The 15,460-nt window shown below is 48.3% G+C and overlaps 1 protein-coding gene across 1 annotated transcript in view; it reads left to right on the top strand.

Moving 5' to 3' along the window:
• The window catches only part of LOC8025063 (arrestin domain-containing protein 3), an 82,275-nt gene that overhangs the window by 45,181 nt on the left and 21,634 nt on the right, over positions 1-15,460 (top strand). Inside the window, exon 2 of the mRNA XM_042288893.1 lies at positions 14,361-14,436. Within this exon, the coding sequence (XP_042144827.1) occupies positions 14,361-14,436 (76 nt within the window). The remainder of the gene's footprint in view (positions 1-14,360; positions 14,437-15,460) is intronic.

Here is a 15,460-nt window from a genome sequence, read left to right as displayed (position 1 = left end):
CTCGAGGCTCTCCGGTGCTCCGCATCTCCGCCGCCCTGCCTCTGTTGATGTGATCGAGGCCAGGGTTGATCACCCCGCCTCTGCCAACCGGGTTGAGCACCCTGTTGGTTGGTCCCCCTTGTTCTTCGCCAACCGGGTTGACCACCCTGTCGGTTGGTCTGGCCGTCCTCCCGCCAACGGGGTTGACCACCCTGTCGGCTGGTGTGGCCGGTCTCCTGCCGAGCGGGTTGGCCACCCGGTCGGCTGGTCTGGCTGGTTCCGCCGGTACCCCGGGAAGTGGAAGGTCGCCCTCCTGGATGGCGCCGCCCATTCTGGTTCCTCCGGGGGGGCATTTCTGGACAGAACGAGCTCTATTAACATCTTGCAGAGATTAGATCAGGTTCTAGGCCGCAGATGATAGCGCCGCGCAGAGCCCCTATCAGATCTCTCACCGACGGGTTCGCGCACTGTTCGCGGTCGTCCGGATTGCAAAACCCATCTCGACAATGCGTTCGTCCCAGTCCCTGTGTCTCTCCGTTAGTGTGATCAGCATGCTCTTCAAGTTTCGGGTCACTCTCTCAGTGATATTAGTCCGAGGGTGGTATGGTGTCGTCCTTTTGTGCTTTATGTTTAGCGCCAAGCAGGAGTCAGTGAACACTCTGCTGGTAAAATAGCTAGCATTATCGCTGATGAGACACGTGGGTGTACCGAAGCGCATGAAAGTTTCCAACAACTTCTCCCAGATGCGCTCCGAGACCAGCTTCCTCAGCGGGTGTAACTCCACCCATTTTGAGAAATGATCGGTTATTACCAATAAATACTGGTTCCCACGGGGACTTTCTGGAAGTGGGCCGATGATGTCGCAAGCAACCATCTCCCACGGGTAGTGACTCACTACAGGCTGCATCAGGCCTGGGGGCTTTCCCCCTCGCGGCTTCGCTTTCTGGCAGGCTGCAGGCAGCTACGGGCGTATCGGAGTGTGTCCTGTCTCATCCCTGGCCAGGTCGCGACGCGACATAACTTTTGAAAAGTCTTGCTGCCGCTGCCATGACCAGCCAAAGCCGAGTCGTGGAAGTATCCGATAAACCGCCTCCGTAGCCTCCTAGGAATCACCACCCTGAACGGAGAGTCGTTCCCCTCCTCGTCGTCGATTGTTGGAATGTAGCGGAGCAATAAGCCGTCTTGACCCAGCAAGTATGAATCAATATGTTCGTTAAATTGACCGCCAGCGTTCCCGGTGTTGCTTGCCATTTCCGCAATTTTCCCCAACACCCGCTGACAAAAACCATCTGCCTTTTGGGCCTCGACAAGCTCTTCCTTGCTCACCACTTCACCCCAAGCCACGATCCTCTGTTCCCTCGTGCGGCCTCCTAACACTGCGACGAGCTCCTGATGCATCGATCCCTTCCCGCTGTCTCACTTATGAGCGGCCGCGCGGGAAGCTTGTCTCTCGCAATCCCCTGGTTGCGTCTCCTCCTTCCAACCACTATCATGGGGCGCCCGAGAAAGTGCGTCTGCAACCTTGTTGGTGGAGCCCTTTCGGTACTCGACAGTATAGGAGTATCGCTGCAAAGTGAGTGCCCACCGAGCTAACCTCCCCGCCGGCTCTTTCAACCTTTGAATCCAGGTGAGAGCGGCGTGGTCTGTCTGAATGACGAAGGTGGTCCCGTCTAAATACAGGTCGAATTTCTTTAGAGCAAACATGACGGTCAGCCCCTCCTTCTCCGTCACGCTGTAATTGCGTTCTGGCGGTGTAAGGGTTCGGCTGGCGAATGCCACCGGGCGCAGGTGTCCGTCATGTTCTTGCAATAACAAAGCACCGACGCCGAATTAGTGCGTAGTAAATGTTACCACCGATCTCGACGCGCACGTACGGCCCCTTCTCAGATGTCAAACCCTGAGTTCGACATGCCGACGGGGCAAACACCGACCTGTCGCTGACCGCAACTCCAGCCCCGTTGGCAGACTGATGAGGGGCCTCGGCAGCGGCCGGCAACCGCGAGTCGGGAAGTCCAATTAGTGGCGCCGGCCTCTCCCGTTTCCCTGAGACCCATGGGGGGAGAGCTGCCGTCCATGTGTACTGACGCTTGATATGCCCAAGCTGATTGCGTTTATAGCACCTGACCTGTCTCCTGCCATTGTGTGCTGAGCGTCCGCCGCTACCATCACGCGAAGCAGTGTCGCGCCGGGGGTCATTGTAGTTCCCGCGACCCTCGTAATGATTCGCGACTCCGCGGTGGTCGGCTGCGCCGCCTCCCCTAGGGGGATGCGCCCTGGAAGAGCCCGCGTTAGCTGCTCTGTGCCTCTGTTCAAAAGCGAAGGGATCTAAGGCGCGGGGCACAGCAGTTGCGCCACTCCTATGTCCTGTAACGGCCACGTACGGCGTACGTGAGTCGTCGCAAGCTCCCGCGCCTCGTCCTGTCCAGGCGCAACCCGGCTCCAGAGATTCCTCTGCGCGTGGAGGGGGGCGATACGTCAACTCGGCAAGCAAGCTCGCCTGAACGATGCGCGCCTCTCTGGCAAGTGCTTCCAGATCAGCGAAATCACGTCCGCGCAAGTAGGGTTTAAATCTAGGGTGACACTGGCGGATCGCCCTAGCTACCCTCTCCGCGTCTGACGCTGTAGGGTCGGCTCTGGAGTAGAGCTCCTGGAGAGCGCGGACGTATTCTACGAGGCTCTCGTCCGGATGCTGAGTACGGCTGGCTAGCTCATCTCTGATCCGCATCTCATAGTCGGGAGGCAGAAATTCCTCTCTGAATCGTGTCCGGAAATCTGCCATTGAAAGGAACGGCCTCTGCATTCGCCTCCAACGCGCTGCGTCATCCGTCAACGCGATTGGGACGATCTGTATCAGGGCCGTTTCATCCGACGCGCCCAACGCGGCAATGTACGCGTCTAGGTCCTGCAAGAAATCGTGAACCGATGCTGCGTCGGAGTAGCCCGAATAGGTCGGCGTCGGCACGCTCAACCGCGGGCGAGGCACGGGCGTAGGCGCGGGATTCACCACCCCTGGGGCCAAACCCATCTGTCTAGAAAACGTCGCGAACATCGCCGTCATGGCGTGCATTAGTTCGCTGACGTCTCCCGTGTTCACCGCCGGAATTGGGGGTTCTAGCGCTGTCGCAACGCTCGCTTCCCCACTCGTGCCTTCTCCCACGTCCGAGTCAATATCCGCCACTGACTGAGTTGAGGCCTCGGGATGGGCGGCCTTATTCCGTAACCTGGACATGGCGGCAGAACGTTAAACACTGATGTCCAGCGGAGTAACAAAAATTCAAATGGGGAAACACAACAAACCTAAATTTAGAAATCGCGATTCGTGGGACTCCCTGGGAGCGAAAAGAAACAACGGCAGACTGACCGGGCCCCACGTTGGAAGCGCCATTTATGTGGGTCGCCTATCAATATCGCCCGATCAGGCCAAGTTCCATTCGCCCCAAGGAAGTCATACGAGGGAGCGCTATCATTAAGCAAGGTTTAATTGATACTCATGTGCTCGGTGTTGTCCGGGTCTTTCCTGGGCTCGCTGAGGTCCGGGTGCTTGCTTGGCTCGTGAAGTCCGGCTCTTTGTAGGCTCCTCAGCACCGTCTGTCCTGTTGGCCCACCGTCCTTCGAACCTCAGCCTCGCACCGACCACGAGCCTCTCCTTTCTTCTTCTTCCCCGCTCTCGGCGCCGCCCTTCCGCGTGCCGTGAGGCTCATTGTTCCCCACAACTTCACGGATACCGTAGCGGAGGAGAAAAACAGAAAAACGGTCTACTACAATTCTCTAGTGTCTGTGCGCGCTGCGCTACGCCGCGCCCGTCGACGTTACGTTGGAGTACGGGGGTGTATAATTTGGATCCATGACCTGGAGTAGTCGACGTTGTTTCAGCACCTTTGATATATTCTCCCTCTTTCTTACTGTGGGTTGGACTTATCTATACTCGTATTCACTTCAAGAATGACTGTAAAAAAAGTCCGACTCCTCGCGAGACATTACTAATTTTTTCCCCCATATGAGTTGAAGTAAGATATGTATGTGGGTGTATCTTAGATCAGCCTGACGTTGTTTTATCATGACGTAGAAGCTTAAAACGCCAAAAGCATCGTTTCTTCCTCCGACAACCTAATATCGTAAGAACTACTTCCTGCAGCGCACGAGTGATGCGCAAAACGTCGTTTTTATTTTGATATGACACGAGATAGGTGGTGTTGGCTGGACGTTTTCATTTCTTGTTTTGTACTTCGAACGCCGCCGATAAGTACACATGTAACACATGTATTACATCCCTGCGATATGAAACAAAGAAAACCAGGAAATTCTGCTGGTTTTGGGGAAAACCGGTAATATTGAGTCGGCGTCGAGACAAACGCAACCTGCCGACGACAGATCAGCGTCAGGTTTTATGTTTCCTCTTGGCTCCTATTTTTCTCCCCAGGTTTCCTTGAAACTCTAACGACTCGCGTGCCTTAGGTGTATGATTAGTATGTATCACTGATCTCTATGATAATTGCTGGATCGCGCTTCCCCGCACCGCAGATGAGGCCACCGTCGGCCATCTTACGAGATATGCTCTAGCGCTGTCAAGCCTAGACAGCTACCATGGTTACCGTGTGTAGGTCACGTGAAAACAGAGGCAAAGGTCACGTGACCGCCGCCTTGGCAACGCTTCAGCGGCACTCGTAAGATGGCCGACCGGTGGCCTCAATCGCGCAATGGGCTCGAAGCGGGGAAGCGCGATCCAGCAATTGTCATAGAGATCAGTGGTATGTATGATCTCTATTAGCGGCGAGATGTTTCGGTGGCGCCCTCCTATGGTTCCCCCTTGTGACGTCATTACCTTGCAAACAACAAGTTCGATGGTGTTTGTAAATAGCATGGGGGAAGCCTGAAATCATTGCGCTCTCAAAGCAACATTGCCAACACCGTCGAAATTAAAGTTCTTTCATTCCTCTTATTTCCGTCGATGGTATAACCTTTCTAACGTCATAGTCAGCTTTTGGGCCAATCGTGGAAGGCCGACCACAGCGACGCTTTCGGTCGCGCACGTCGCCAATGGGTGTACGTGCAGCTTGGTGGCGCCATCTTCGGATATGAGTATAGTAGACTGCCAAGAGTGGCAGGGATGGGTCTTTCAAGTGCCCGGCCTTCAGCACGCGCTCCATGCCTTCCGCCTTGCTTTGGCTGCGCGCTTGCGGTACACGAGGCATCGTAGCACCGTCGAAGTTAGGAAGCTCGCGCTGGACGCCTTGCCATTTAATGCAAAGGTCGTACTCGGAGTGGAAAAAAAAAATTATAATTTTTACAGCGATAGTTGTTATGGCCTCTTCCCACCACTGGAAGTGACGTCCGTTGCTGGTGTGTTAGCAGTTGTTGATATTGTGGTAGTTATCGTTGGTGATGTTGCAGTTGGCGATGTAGGGCATCGGTCGTCGATGTTGCCAAATCCTTGAACAAAATCGCCTGCCGCCCGCAAAAATAAAAGCTTAGTCCGTTTTTTTTTTTTTTGTTTTTTTTTTTTAAGAGGCGATTTTTTTTTTTTTTATTTCGCGAAAAGGCGGCGTCGTTGTGCCCGAAAGATGGCCATAAAAATACGTCATCAAGCACGCGCCGCTCAATCGTGTGCTCAAGGACGACGCCGTCCTTGAGGTCGTTTTAGAAGTCGTCCTTGACGTCGTCCTAGAGCTCGTCTTAAACGCCGTACTTGGCGTCGATCTCTAGGACGTCGTCTCAGACGTCGTCCTGAACTTTCATACGTATAGAAACATTACTCGAAAACATTTCTCCCGCGGTACTATAATGCTTTCGCCTTCCCATCCTGTATTTTTTTTTTTTTTTTACTGAGTTACGCCATTTTGTTATACTTCGTTTCACCTTATGTTGTACTGCAGCAAAAGCTAGAAGCGCGAGCTCATAGCGTTTGCAGCCGCTCTTAAGTCACGAGAGCTTGTGCCGCCGAGATGTGCCCCAGAGCAAGGAGCTCGCGCTTGTAGCCTTTCATGCGGTACATCATAAGGTGAAACAGAGTATAACAACCCAATCTAAACTTTAGATTTTTATAGAACCCGATGTCCACTGCATGCACTCTGAAAAAAAAAAAAATATATAGCCGATAACAAAATGCCATTATAGCACTGGGTGAAAGAAGAAGCCACCGATGTGATCGAACGTGTTCTCTTTAAGCTTTCGACTTTTTCGAAAATGCTCGGCGCTTAGCTCAGCTCCGAGCTGCCAAGTTCGGACTCCCCTTTTGGGTCTTCGGAGGATTGTCCCTCGGTGAAACCAGAAGATGCGGCCAGTACTTCAAGTAACACATCGACCAGGGGGGCTGTGTTGCGCTTTTTGCACTCCCAGGAGACTAGGGAGAGGGAAGTGACGTCAACGACACAGCAAACGCAGATTGGGTGGTGATTTCGTTTTCTTCTGTCAACATCCAATCTGCATTTGCTGTGTCGTTGACGTCACTTCCCTCTTCCAAGTCTCCTGGGGGGCTATGTTGCGCTTTTTGCACTCCCAGGAGACTAGGGAGAGGGAAGTGACGTCAACAAAGCAGCAAATGCAGATTGGATGTGGATTTTGTTTTCTTCTGTCAACATCCAATCTGCATTTGCTCTAGTCGTTGACGTCACTTCCCTCTTCCAAGTCTCCTGGGAGTGCAAAAAGCGCAACATAGCACCCCTGGGAGTGCAAAAAGCGCAACATAGCACCCCTGAGGCCATGGGCACGAGGAACGCGAGCAACGCCGGTCCCGCCGCTACCACGACGGGAACGCCAGGACCTGCTCCAGCCTCGATACTAAGCAAATCGACGATGGAGTGCTCAACCGTCTTCCAGTTTGGTGAACCCTCCACAGTTCCAAGCACAGCCAACTCTGTCGAGCTAGTCTTAAAAGGGCCCTGCAACAACTTTTTTTTTTTTTTACTGTATTTTAATTTGCACCGAGCCCGAGCTCACTGAACGTAGTAACTTAGTGAGCTTTTTCTTTTCTCGAAATTCGGGTTATTTTAGACGTTATGACATATTAAAATTACAAAAAGAAGCAAAAAATAACCTCCTTCATGACGTCCTTGGTCCTCTACCCTTTTTCCCCGCTTCCGCTGACTGACTGAGGGATGTGGGGAGGGAGGGGAAGACGGGGAAAGGAAATGAGGCCGAGGAGAGAGAGCTGCCCAAGAACGGGGCAGTATCTCTCCTCGGCTGACCAGGACCAAGAACATCACGATTTCGTCACATGCCGCGCGCGCTCGACACTACGAGGCGCCCCCGTAGGAGGAGGAGGTTTCCTCGTCGCCCGGTTAAAATATGACGCACTGATATTTAGTTCCTCTCTCCCTGCCCACTGGGTTGTCCGGAGCACAAGAGACGTGAAAACCGCAAAAAAGGTAGACGCTTAAATAGGATTGCAGGGCCGCTTTAAGGGCTTTTTTTCGAGCATATCGAAAGAGAGCCCTATCAGAAGTGTCTTTGGAGAACCTCACGAAATCGTGCCAACTACCAAAGTAAAAAAGAAGAAAAAGTCTGCGGCTTCTAAGAAAGTCTTGAAAAGCAGCACAGCAACAAGTCTGCCATCGCCAGCCGGCACTGCACCTATATCTGGCAAGACGCCACAACCAGCAGGGAGCCAGGGTGACAGCTCGGTGCCGGCTAAGCCACTGCCGGGACAAAAGCCTGCGGTTGCCGCGCCACCTGCTACAGAACAAACGGAAGGAGAGGACGGTTTCACCACCGTCACGCGCAAGAAGAAAAGGAAACGGACTCGCGAGTACCCTACAAAAAAACAAACAAAAAAACAAAAAAACAAAAAAAGCCCCCTTTTCCCCGCCACGCTGGCAATTCGAGTACAAGATCCGCCTGACACGATCGCAAGTCTCGATAAAGCCACTATCGTCCAAGACTGAAAACGCACCTCTTGAACGTTTCTACAGCATTCCCAATACATAGAGAAGGCCAACACTATCTCAGTCCGTACGGTCTCGAAAGAGCTGGCCGAAACCACCGAGAAGATCACTGAGGTCGCAAACGACGGACAAGCGGTTTCTGTACAAGTTTTAGAACGTACGGAACCACCTATTGCAAAGGGGTCATCTATAATATATGCTCGAAAGAAGAGTATCCCCAGTACAACGTCCTGAACCTTGAATTGGAATCTGAGAAGATCCAGGTGCTCGCTGCTCGCAGAATGGGAAAGTCTAACACGGCAATGCTCACATTTGATGGAGAAAAGATGTTAAGGTCCGTCTTGTACGGCAATAGATATTTGCGGGTCTTCCCGTTCAAGCCTAAAGCAGTGACCTGCGGTAGCTGCCACCGATTGGGACACAAACCGGACATCTGCCCAAATGCTGCCGTGTGCCCCTTCTGCGGAACTCAACATGCAGCCTCTACGGATCCTGCCCAGAGACCCGGATGCGCCGACTCCACACCATACTGCCAAGGCTGTAGAAAGAAGGGCCAATTGGGGAACGGACCGCCGAGAGACCAACAAGCGTATGCGGGAAGGCGTAAAAAAATTTCGTGAACATAAGCTTCAACAGCGGCAGCAGGAGACTGCGACTAGGGCTATCGAGACCCCGGTTCCTCCCAGCGGCACCTTGTGGACTGACAGAGTCAGGCAAGGCATCATCGCTCCAACACCATCACCGTCGTCACAGGCGGAGATCCAAGAACTACGCAACACTTGCAACTACTTCAAAGCCGAGCTAGACAGGCTTAAAGCCATTGTCCAAGCCTAGCAAGAAGAGAGCAAACACCACAAGTCCGCCCTCAGTCAGATCAGGGCACTTACAGCGAATGATAAGAGTGCTCCAATGAAACTGCCAGGCACTCCGCAAGCGGGCGGCCGAGCTTTGAGTGAGTCTGTTGGACAAGCACGACGAGCGTCCTGATGTGCTATTGCTTCAGGAGACAAGCATCGACTTCAGTGACTACACTACCTACTCAAGCCTATCCATAACTAGCAGCAAACGGCCAGGGCAATCTGCCTCCCCGCCAGGGAAAGCGCACGTCTATGTATTTGCGACTGACCCCAGCACCAAATAGATTAACTCCCTATTGTAATGAAAATCAAGAAATCGTTGTAATCCGAGCCACGGTGTGGCAGCAGAACATCGTATTCACACCCACATACTACAGGCCTCTTAAAAGCACAAATAAGAAACGTGCACTGTTGGAGCGCTCATCTGCACGATCTGTACCCAAGAGAACAAAATCTCTGTTGTGGAGACTTTAACCTCCAACATCATGAATCGGGATACAACCACGTATCGACAGGAGCGGAAAAGCTGCTTGGTGAGATGATCTTCAGACTCAACTTAGTCAACTACCACGTTACCAAGGCAAGACTGGGAGACGACAGGCAGAAGGACACCACCCCAGAACATGGACCTCAAACATCTACACATATCACCCCAAGTGAAAGTGCCTTCCGGACTCTTGGGGCAGCGACCACTTCCCAATCTTCTTCGAATGATTGCCTACAAAGAAGATCAAAGACACATCCAAGCGGAGAGTGACTAAAACCATTCATTGGGACAAGTTCAGGGCAACGCTGGAAGAAGGTAACTTTGATGGGTCCAGTTTCGAGAGCCTCCTAAACAGCGCACTAGATGCAGGAAGCTACGACTGCAACGAACGTCGATGAAGACTCTCCAAACCCTGACCTTCACCTACTACGGCTCTGGACTAAACGGATGCCGGTGATACAAAAGTACCCAAAAGGGGCGCCCCGCAAGGCAGACACGCCATAACAAGAGCTACGGTGGAGGCCAAGAAATACGCCCAACAATTAGATACACGCCGATGGCTCGATTCAGCTCTTCGCTCTCCGACAAAACCTCGACTATGAAGCTATGGGCTACAAATCCGACTGTGTTTGGAAAGAAGGTGAAAGGAACGACGCTCACGCTTGCTCTCAAGGTCAATAAGACGGAAGAACAGCTCACAGGAGTGGCGGAGGGTCTCTTTTTTCCCACAGCCATACGTGAACGACTGCCCTTCTCCGTACGACGTAGAAATCCTGGCCCGAACGACGGCATGAACCGACTGTTTACGAAGGGAGAACTCGAGTGGGCTCTACACAAAGGGAGATCCCGATCGGTGCCCGGGCCGGATAAAATCACCAGAAAACATAGAAGAACAGCTCCTCGGATGGGTGAACTACATCTGGGTCACCGGAAAGCTACCTGAGCAGTGGAAGCATTCACTTGTCATTTCCATTCCAAAACCCAGAGAAGACATGGGATCCCTCGGCAATTACAGACCAATCTCGCTAACCTCATGTACCTGTAAGGTCATAGAGCCAGTAACGTAGCCAGGAATTTTCTTTTCGGGGGGGGGGGGGGGGGGGGGGTGCTGCGGTGGCTGGGTTGTGCATGACTTGGGGTGCGGAGAGGGGGAAGGGGGTCAAATGCATATATATATATATATACATACATATACCGGGTGTTTTTGCGAAGGCTTTCAGAAATCCTAAAAATTAGGGCGTTTGAAAGAAGAAGAAACTGTCTTCGGGAACAAACTACAGGCCACGGCGGACGTCAGGGATTGCCAAAAACATATTAATTAGCCAGCTAATTAATTAAAATTTGTTAACTTTTTAATTAGGGTAAATAGACATATGGTTCCAATTAGAAAGTTGCTGAGCGTTATTGAAAACCACTAAATCAGTCGTTTTCAGAAAGACTTTTAGCGCTTGAGAAGCGTTGTAGTGCACTAAAGTTACCGCTCTTTGAGCAGGTACAAAGCTAGCGGTTGCGATAAGGCGCCCGCGCGATTTTTCCGTCTCTTATCTAGCGAAAATATTGCAGAGCATTTTTGAAGGGCCTAATAGGGCAGATCTGTGAAAAGTAGAAGAAAAATTAAAACGGCCTTCATTTTAAACTGATTTTCCAACTATTGCAAAATCGATAACCTGTCTACATTTCGATTTATGCAAATATACAACAAACGCGTCCAAATCCTAAAAAAAAATGAATTTCCAGTCTTTTAAGATCCGGATTTATAAAGCTCTCAATTGCTTTGTAATCGATAATACATGTTTATACCTCCTTTTATTTTATGTAGAGTCTCTACACAAAAACTATTAAACCTAAGACGACATCAGCTTTAAAAAAGACGGTTTCACACAAGTCGCAAAAACGTGTTTCCTCAAGAGAATTTTTTTTTCCGAAAAAGAAAAAAGAAAAGAAGTTTGAATATGTTTTTGCGGTTGCACAAATAAAATATATCTGTTGATAAAAAAAAAAAAAAGAGAAAAAAAAAAGTCGACCGGACATGGTCGTTTGATTTTTTTTGAAAACACCGAATACACACCAATCTCAGACAATCGGATTTTTTGTAATGTATATTTTTATTTTCTACGCTTTGTGCGGCCCTCCACGGCGGCGGATCTACTGGCGCTCACAGGCGGCGGAGGTTCAGGTTCTGCCGCGCCTTGGTTGTAGGCTGATCCGTTTGCGAAGTCGCTCCCGTTGCTTCCTTTACGTCGCGTAGACGGAGACGCTACACGCAAAGCATGTTACACGGTGGCGCCTCTAGATCGCTGCGGCCCATGGGCATTTTTGGGGCAGTTGTACGAAAATGTATTTGGAATTTTCCCTTCAAAACTACCGTCTACCTCTGTGCTCTCAATTTGTCTTTTCCTGACCACCTCGTAGCATTTTGCGGCTTTTTAATAATAATGAAATCGTGAAGAACGGGTATGTGCACGCCCCATTCATGGCAACCGCGTTAGCGTCAATTTGGCCTTATTTCTCGCTTTATAACTTAATAACCACACAAATATTGCATTACGTTTTTGCAGGCTATGTTAGTACATATTATAAACGTTAATTTCAAGAGTTTAAAGGATAAAAAAGGTAGTCTTTTATTTAAATGATTTTCAATATAATGCATTTTTAGTTAAATGCCCCTGTGGGAGCAATTCTTGTAAATTTCTCCCGCTAACCAGGACAAAAATATTTCTCGCAAATATGAACTATATACAGGGCAACACACTGGCAAAGTGTGAAGACCTTAGCTTTTATAGATACGGCGAAAAATATTCTTTAATCCAGAGCGCTATTGCGCAATGTGCCGTGTTTGCGATTTTTTTTTCTCTCAAAATAACTACTTTAATACTTGGGTGATTAATACTTTTTGTCAATCCTTCCTATGTCTAATTTGTCGGTGAATATTTCTGGACCCGTAGCCAGAACTGTTTTTTTGGGGAAGCTGCCCGAAATGTCAACATCGCGCGATACGCAAAACGCGCACGTGACTGAAAGGGTGCTACTTTTTTTTTTTTTCGCAAAGAAAAAAAAAAATTGAAAACAAGGATTGGTTTTATTTTTCTTTGTGTAAAGCCAGCAAAATATTTTTTTTCATCAAAATTAAAAAAAAAAATGGTCACCGGACATGGTTGTTTGATCTTATCTGAAAACGCCCAGGGAACGTTATCGTCTAGGTATTGGACTTGGCCACTGTGGGGTACTCCACAGGGACGATCTTCATTGTTTTATTCAAATTCCGAACATGAAACATGCCGTGAAAGCAATTAAGAATTGCAAGAAGAAAGTCGCAATGAGAATATACTTGATGAGATTTATTTGGGAGACCTACGTACTGATATTTCTGAAAGCCAGAACGGAGATTACAACATTTTAATCACTCCGTCTAGAATGAATGAAGACCAACTCAAAGCAGATACAGAAGCAGACAAAACTTGAAAGTATAAAACAGCGAGAACGTCCTCGTCCTCGCTGTTTTATACTTTCAAGTTTTGTATCTATTAACCAACACGCTCGTTTTTAATTGAAACGGTATGTGCTTACGTGTGCTGCACGAATTTCCGTCTTTCCTTTGTTCTCGCTCAAAGATGAAACTGCAAAGCAATAACTTAAAATCCCTAAGCCTTTTACAAAGCTAACCTCAGCAGATACATGTTGAGGTGTTTCATAAGAGAAAAATGTTCATTGTGATATATCTTATTTTTAGGTCAGCTATCGTATCGAGACTCGACCAAATCTGCGAACGTCAGTTATCGTTGACACTTAACCCAAATAAAATTCAAATAAAAAAAAAAAAATCAACTGGAGCAGTTAGGGTACTCACTACTTCATCTAGTCTTGACGTAATCGCCACTCGGCCAATGCAGGCGATTATTTTATAAAAATAAATGCAGGTTTTAGCTCACTCACTCCGTCGTTCCTTCACGTACCAAACATGTCTGACCCCCCTGCTTTTAGCATTTCAAGGCTAAAAAACCTTGCAGTGAAGCCAACTTGCGAAACTACCCATTTTGCCGATACGGGTGCATGTATGTATGTTTAGGCACTTCAACTGAAAATACAACAACAAAAGAAAAAAGAAAAAAAGGAACTTTGATTATGCGCAAAGAAAGTTAACATCATTGGCCATATTTATATTTCTTGACATAAAAAAAAAAAAAAATTATAACTCGGGCTCAAATTATGGCTAAATTTACTTTTGATGGAATTTCAAAATTTACGTAAATTATCTTGTGAAAACAAATTTAACTAAAGTGGTACCATTCGATAGCACATGTACAGGCTTACAGGCATACAGTACTTAATAATCCTAAGATACAAGGCTTCAAATATGTCACCAAAATGTCAAAGATACGATGTTTGGCTTTTTGTATTTCTGGCATAAAATATGTCGAAACAGTTTAATTAAAAAAAAAAAAAAAGCGTCATACATTTACAAGAAAAAATACCGAGTGCTTTTATTTTTACCTATTTATAAGAAAAATCAAGCAGCCTAAGCTTAGCATTACACCTTGCTCCATTTGAAAATTCTTGTGGAGAAATATATTTATAAAATATAGAAAAAAGTGGTTTTGTTCATTGCGGAAATCGGGCAATAATATGTAAATTTTTTAGGCAAATCAAGATACCTTGACACGCGTGTTCGATTTCAAATGAAACCATCCTGTTTTGAGGACAGCAGAGTGTGTGAACCAAACCGCATTAAATTCCACCGTTTTTTTGTTTTCTTCTCATTTTTTTTTATCGACTTTTGGTGTGTCCTGAAAGCTTGAAATTCAACGAGGTCGTATTCTGGTTCATTGACATGTACTGTACAGAACCCTTGCGGACACTGAAGTCGCTCCAAAACATTTTCTTTTTCTTCTATAATGCATTCACATTCATTTGCACATAATCATCTAGCAGATTTTTGGTTGTCTTTCTGTACCTCATTAGCGTCGTCAGAACAAGGGAGGGGGAGGTGGGGGTGAGTTCCGACGCCCCTGATTCTGTTAGTATAATTATTGAATAGACCACCCATTTTAATTTGCATCTCGAAAGGATATTTCCCTCAAGAACTAGGACTTTTGTTCCCGGCTGGCTCGAAATTTTATTTAGTTTCTGAGACCCATACTTCCCTTTGTGTTTGTCCAGAGTCTGGAGGAGACGGCAGAGACGTGCTCACGGAGGGCCATCATGAATTCAACTTCAGCTTCCTCCTTCCAACAAGGTGAGTGTAGATACGTGCAGATAAGATAGAAGTCTAAAGTAACACCGGATGCTACCACTGCTGGCCTAGGGTCTTCAACGTGCGTCAAGCATTGGTTGTACACGACTGCTTGCCAGTATGATGCCCGTCCAGATTAGCCCAGGATCCTTGGGTTCTGCGGCGTGAGCTTTCGCTCCGCATGCTCCGAGCTGTGGCGCGTTAATTAACGTACTCGGCCACTGACCCCCCCCCCCCCCCCCCCCTCCCCTAAGTAGAAGTTACAAATGACAGCAAAACAGATCTAAAAGAAGTAACAGAATTTCAATGTGCATCGCTACGGCACATATAATTCAAAATGACTTGCGATACTAGTCAGCCATACATGCGCATGATACATGGCTGTTTTCATGCAGTTCAACTTGGAATTTCTCTTTGGATGCCATAGCGTTTGGCGGAAAGATTTCCTGCAAAGGATATTCATAATGAGGCGGTTCCCATTTTACATTAAGTGTTTGGATTGCGAAACGCCTAAAAACGCTGGGTTCCCAAACTATAGCAAGCAAGGATTTTTAACACCTGGAGATTCAGCGTATCGGCAACCGAGCCGAAAGATACAACTTTGATACTGCGGACTTTGCGGTGCTGGTAAAGCAGTGGCACTTATTTTAAAGTCGTGAAGAATAATACGGCGCTACAGTATGCCTTAATTCATACACCATTACAGGGTGGATGCGAAGTAGCTAGCTGATATTAATTTATGGCTACAATTTTATTAGAAATGCGTAAATAGACTTGCACAAAGGAGCATTTTGTTCCGAAATCCACGGGAATACTTGTACATTAAATTGCCACATATGCGTACCCGCATTGTTAACCAGGCGTTGTAAGTGTTGCGGCATGTCGGTGATTGTGTTGAGGAGGAAATTTGGGGAACATTTCCTGGCACGGCATTGCAACATTCCTCTGGCACGTGCTGCCGACCGACTAGTTGTCATTAATTGTGTGTGGCAATTTCGGATTGCGTTGGGACGAAACGTAGTGTGCC

The sequence above is a fragment of the Ixodes scapularis genome, unplaced genomic scaffold (assembly GCF_016920785.2).
Source record: "Ixodes scapularis isolate PalLabHiFi unplaced genomic scaffold, ASM1692078v2 PGA_scaffold11__112_contigs__length_91849675, whole genome shotgun sequence".
Lineage (NCBI taxonomy): Eukaryota > Metazoa > Arthropoda > Arachnida > Ixodida > Ixodidae > Ixodes > Ixodes scapularis.
The sequence above is the reverse complement of the archived record's forward strand: the minus strand, read 5'-3'. Positions and strand labels throughout refer to the sequence as shown.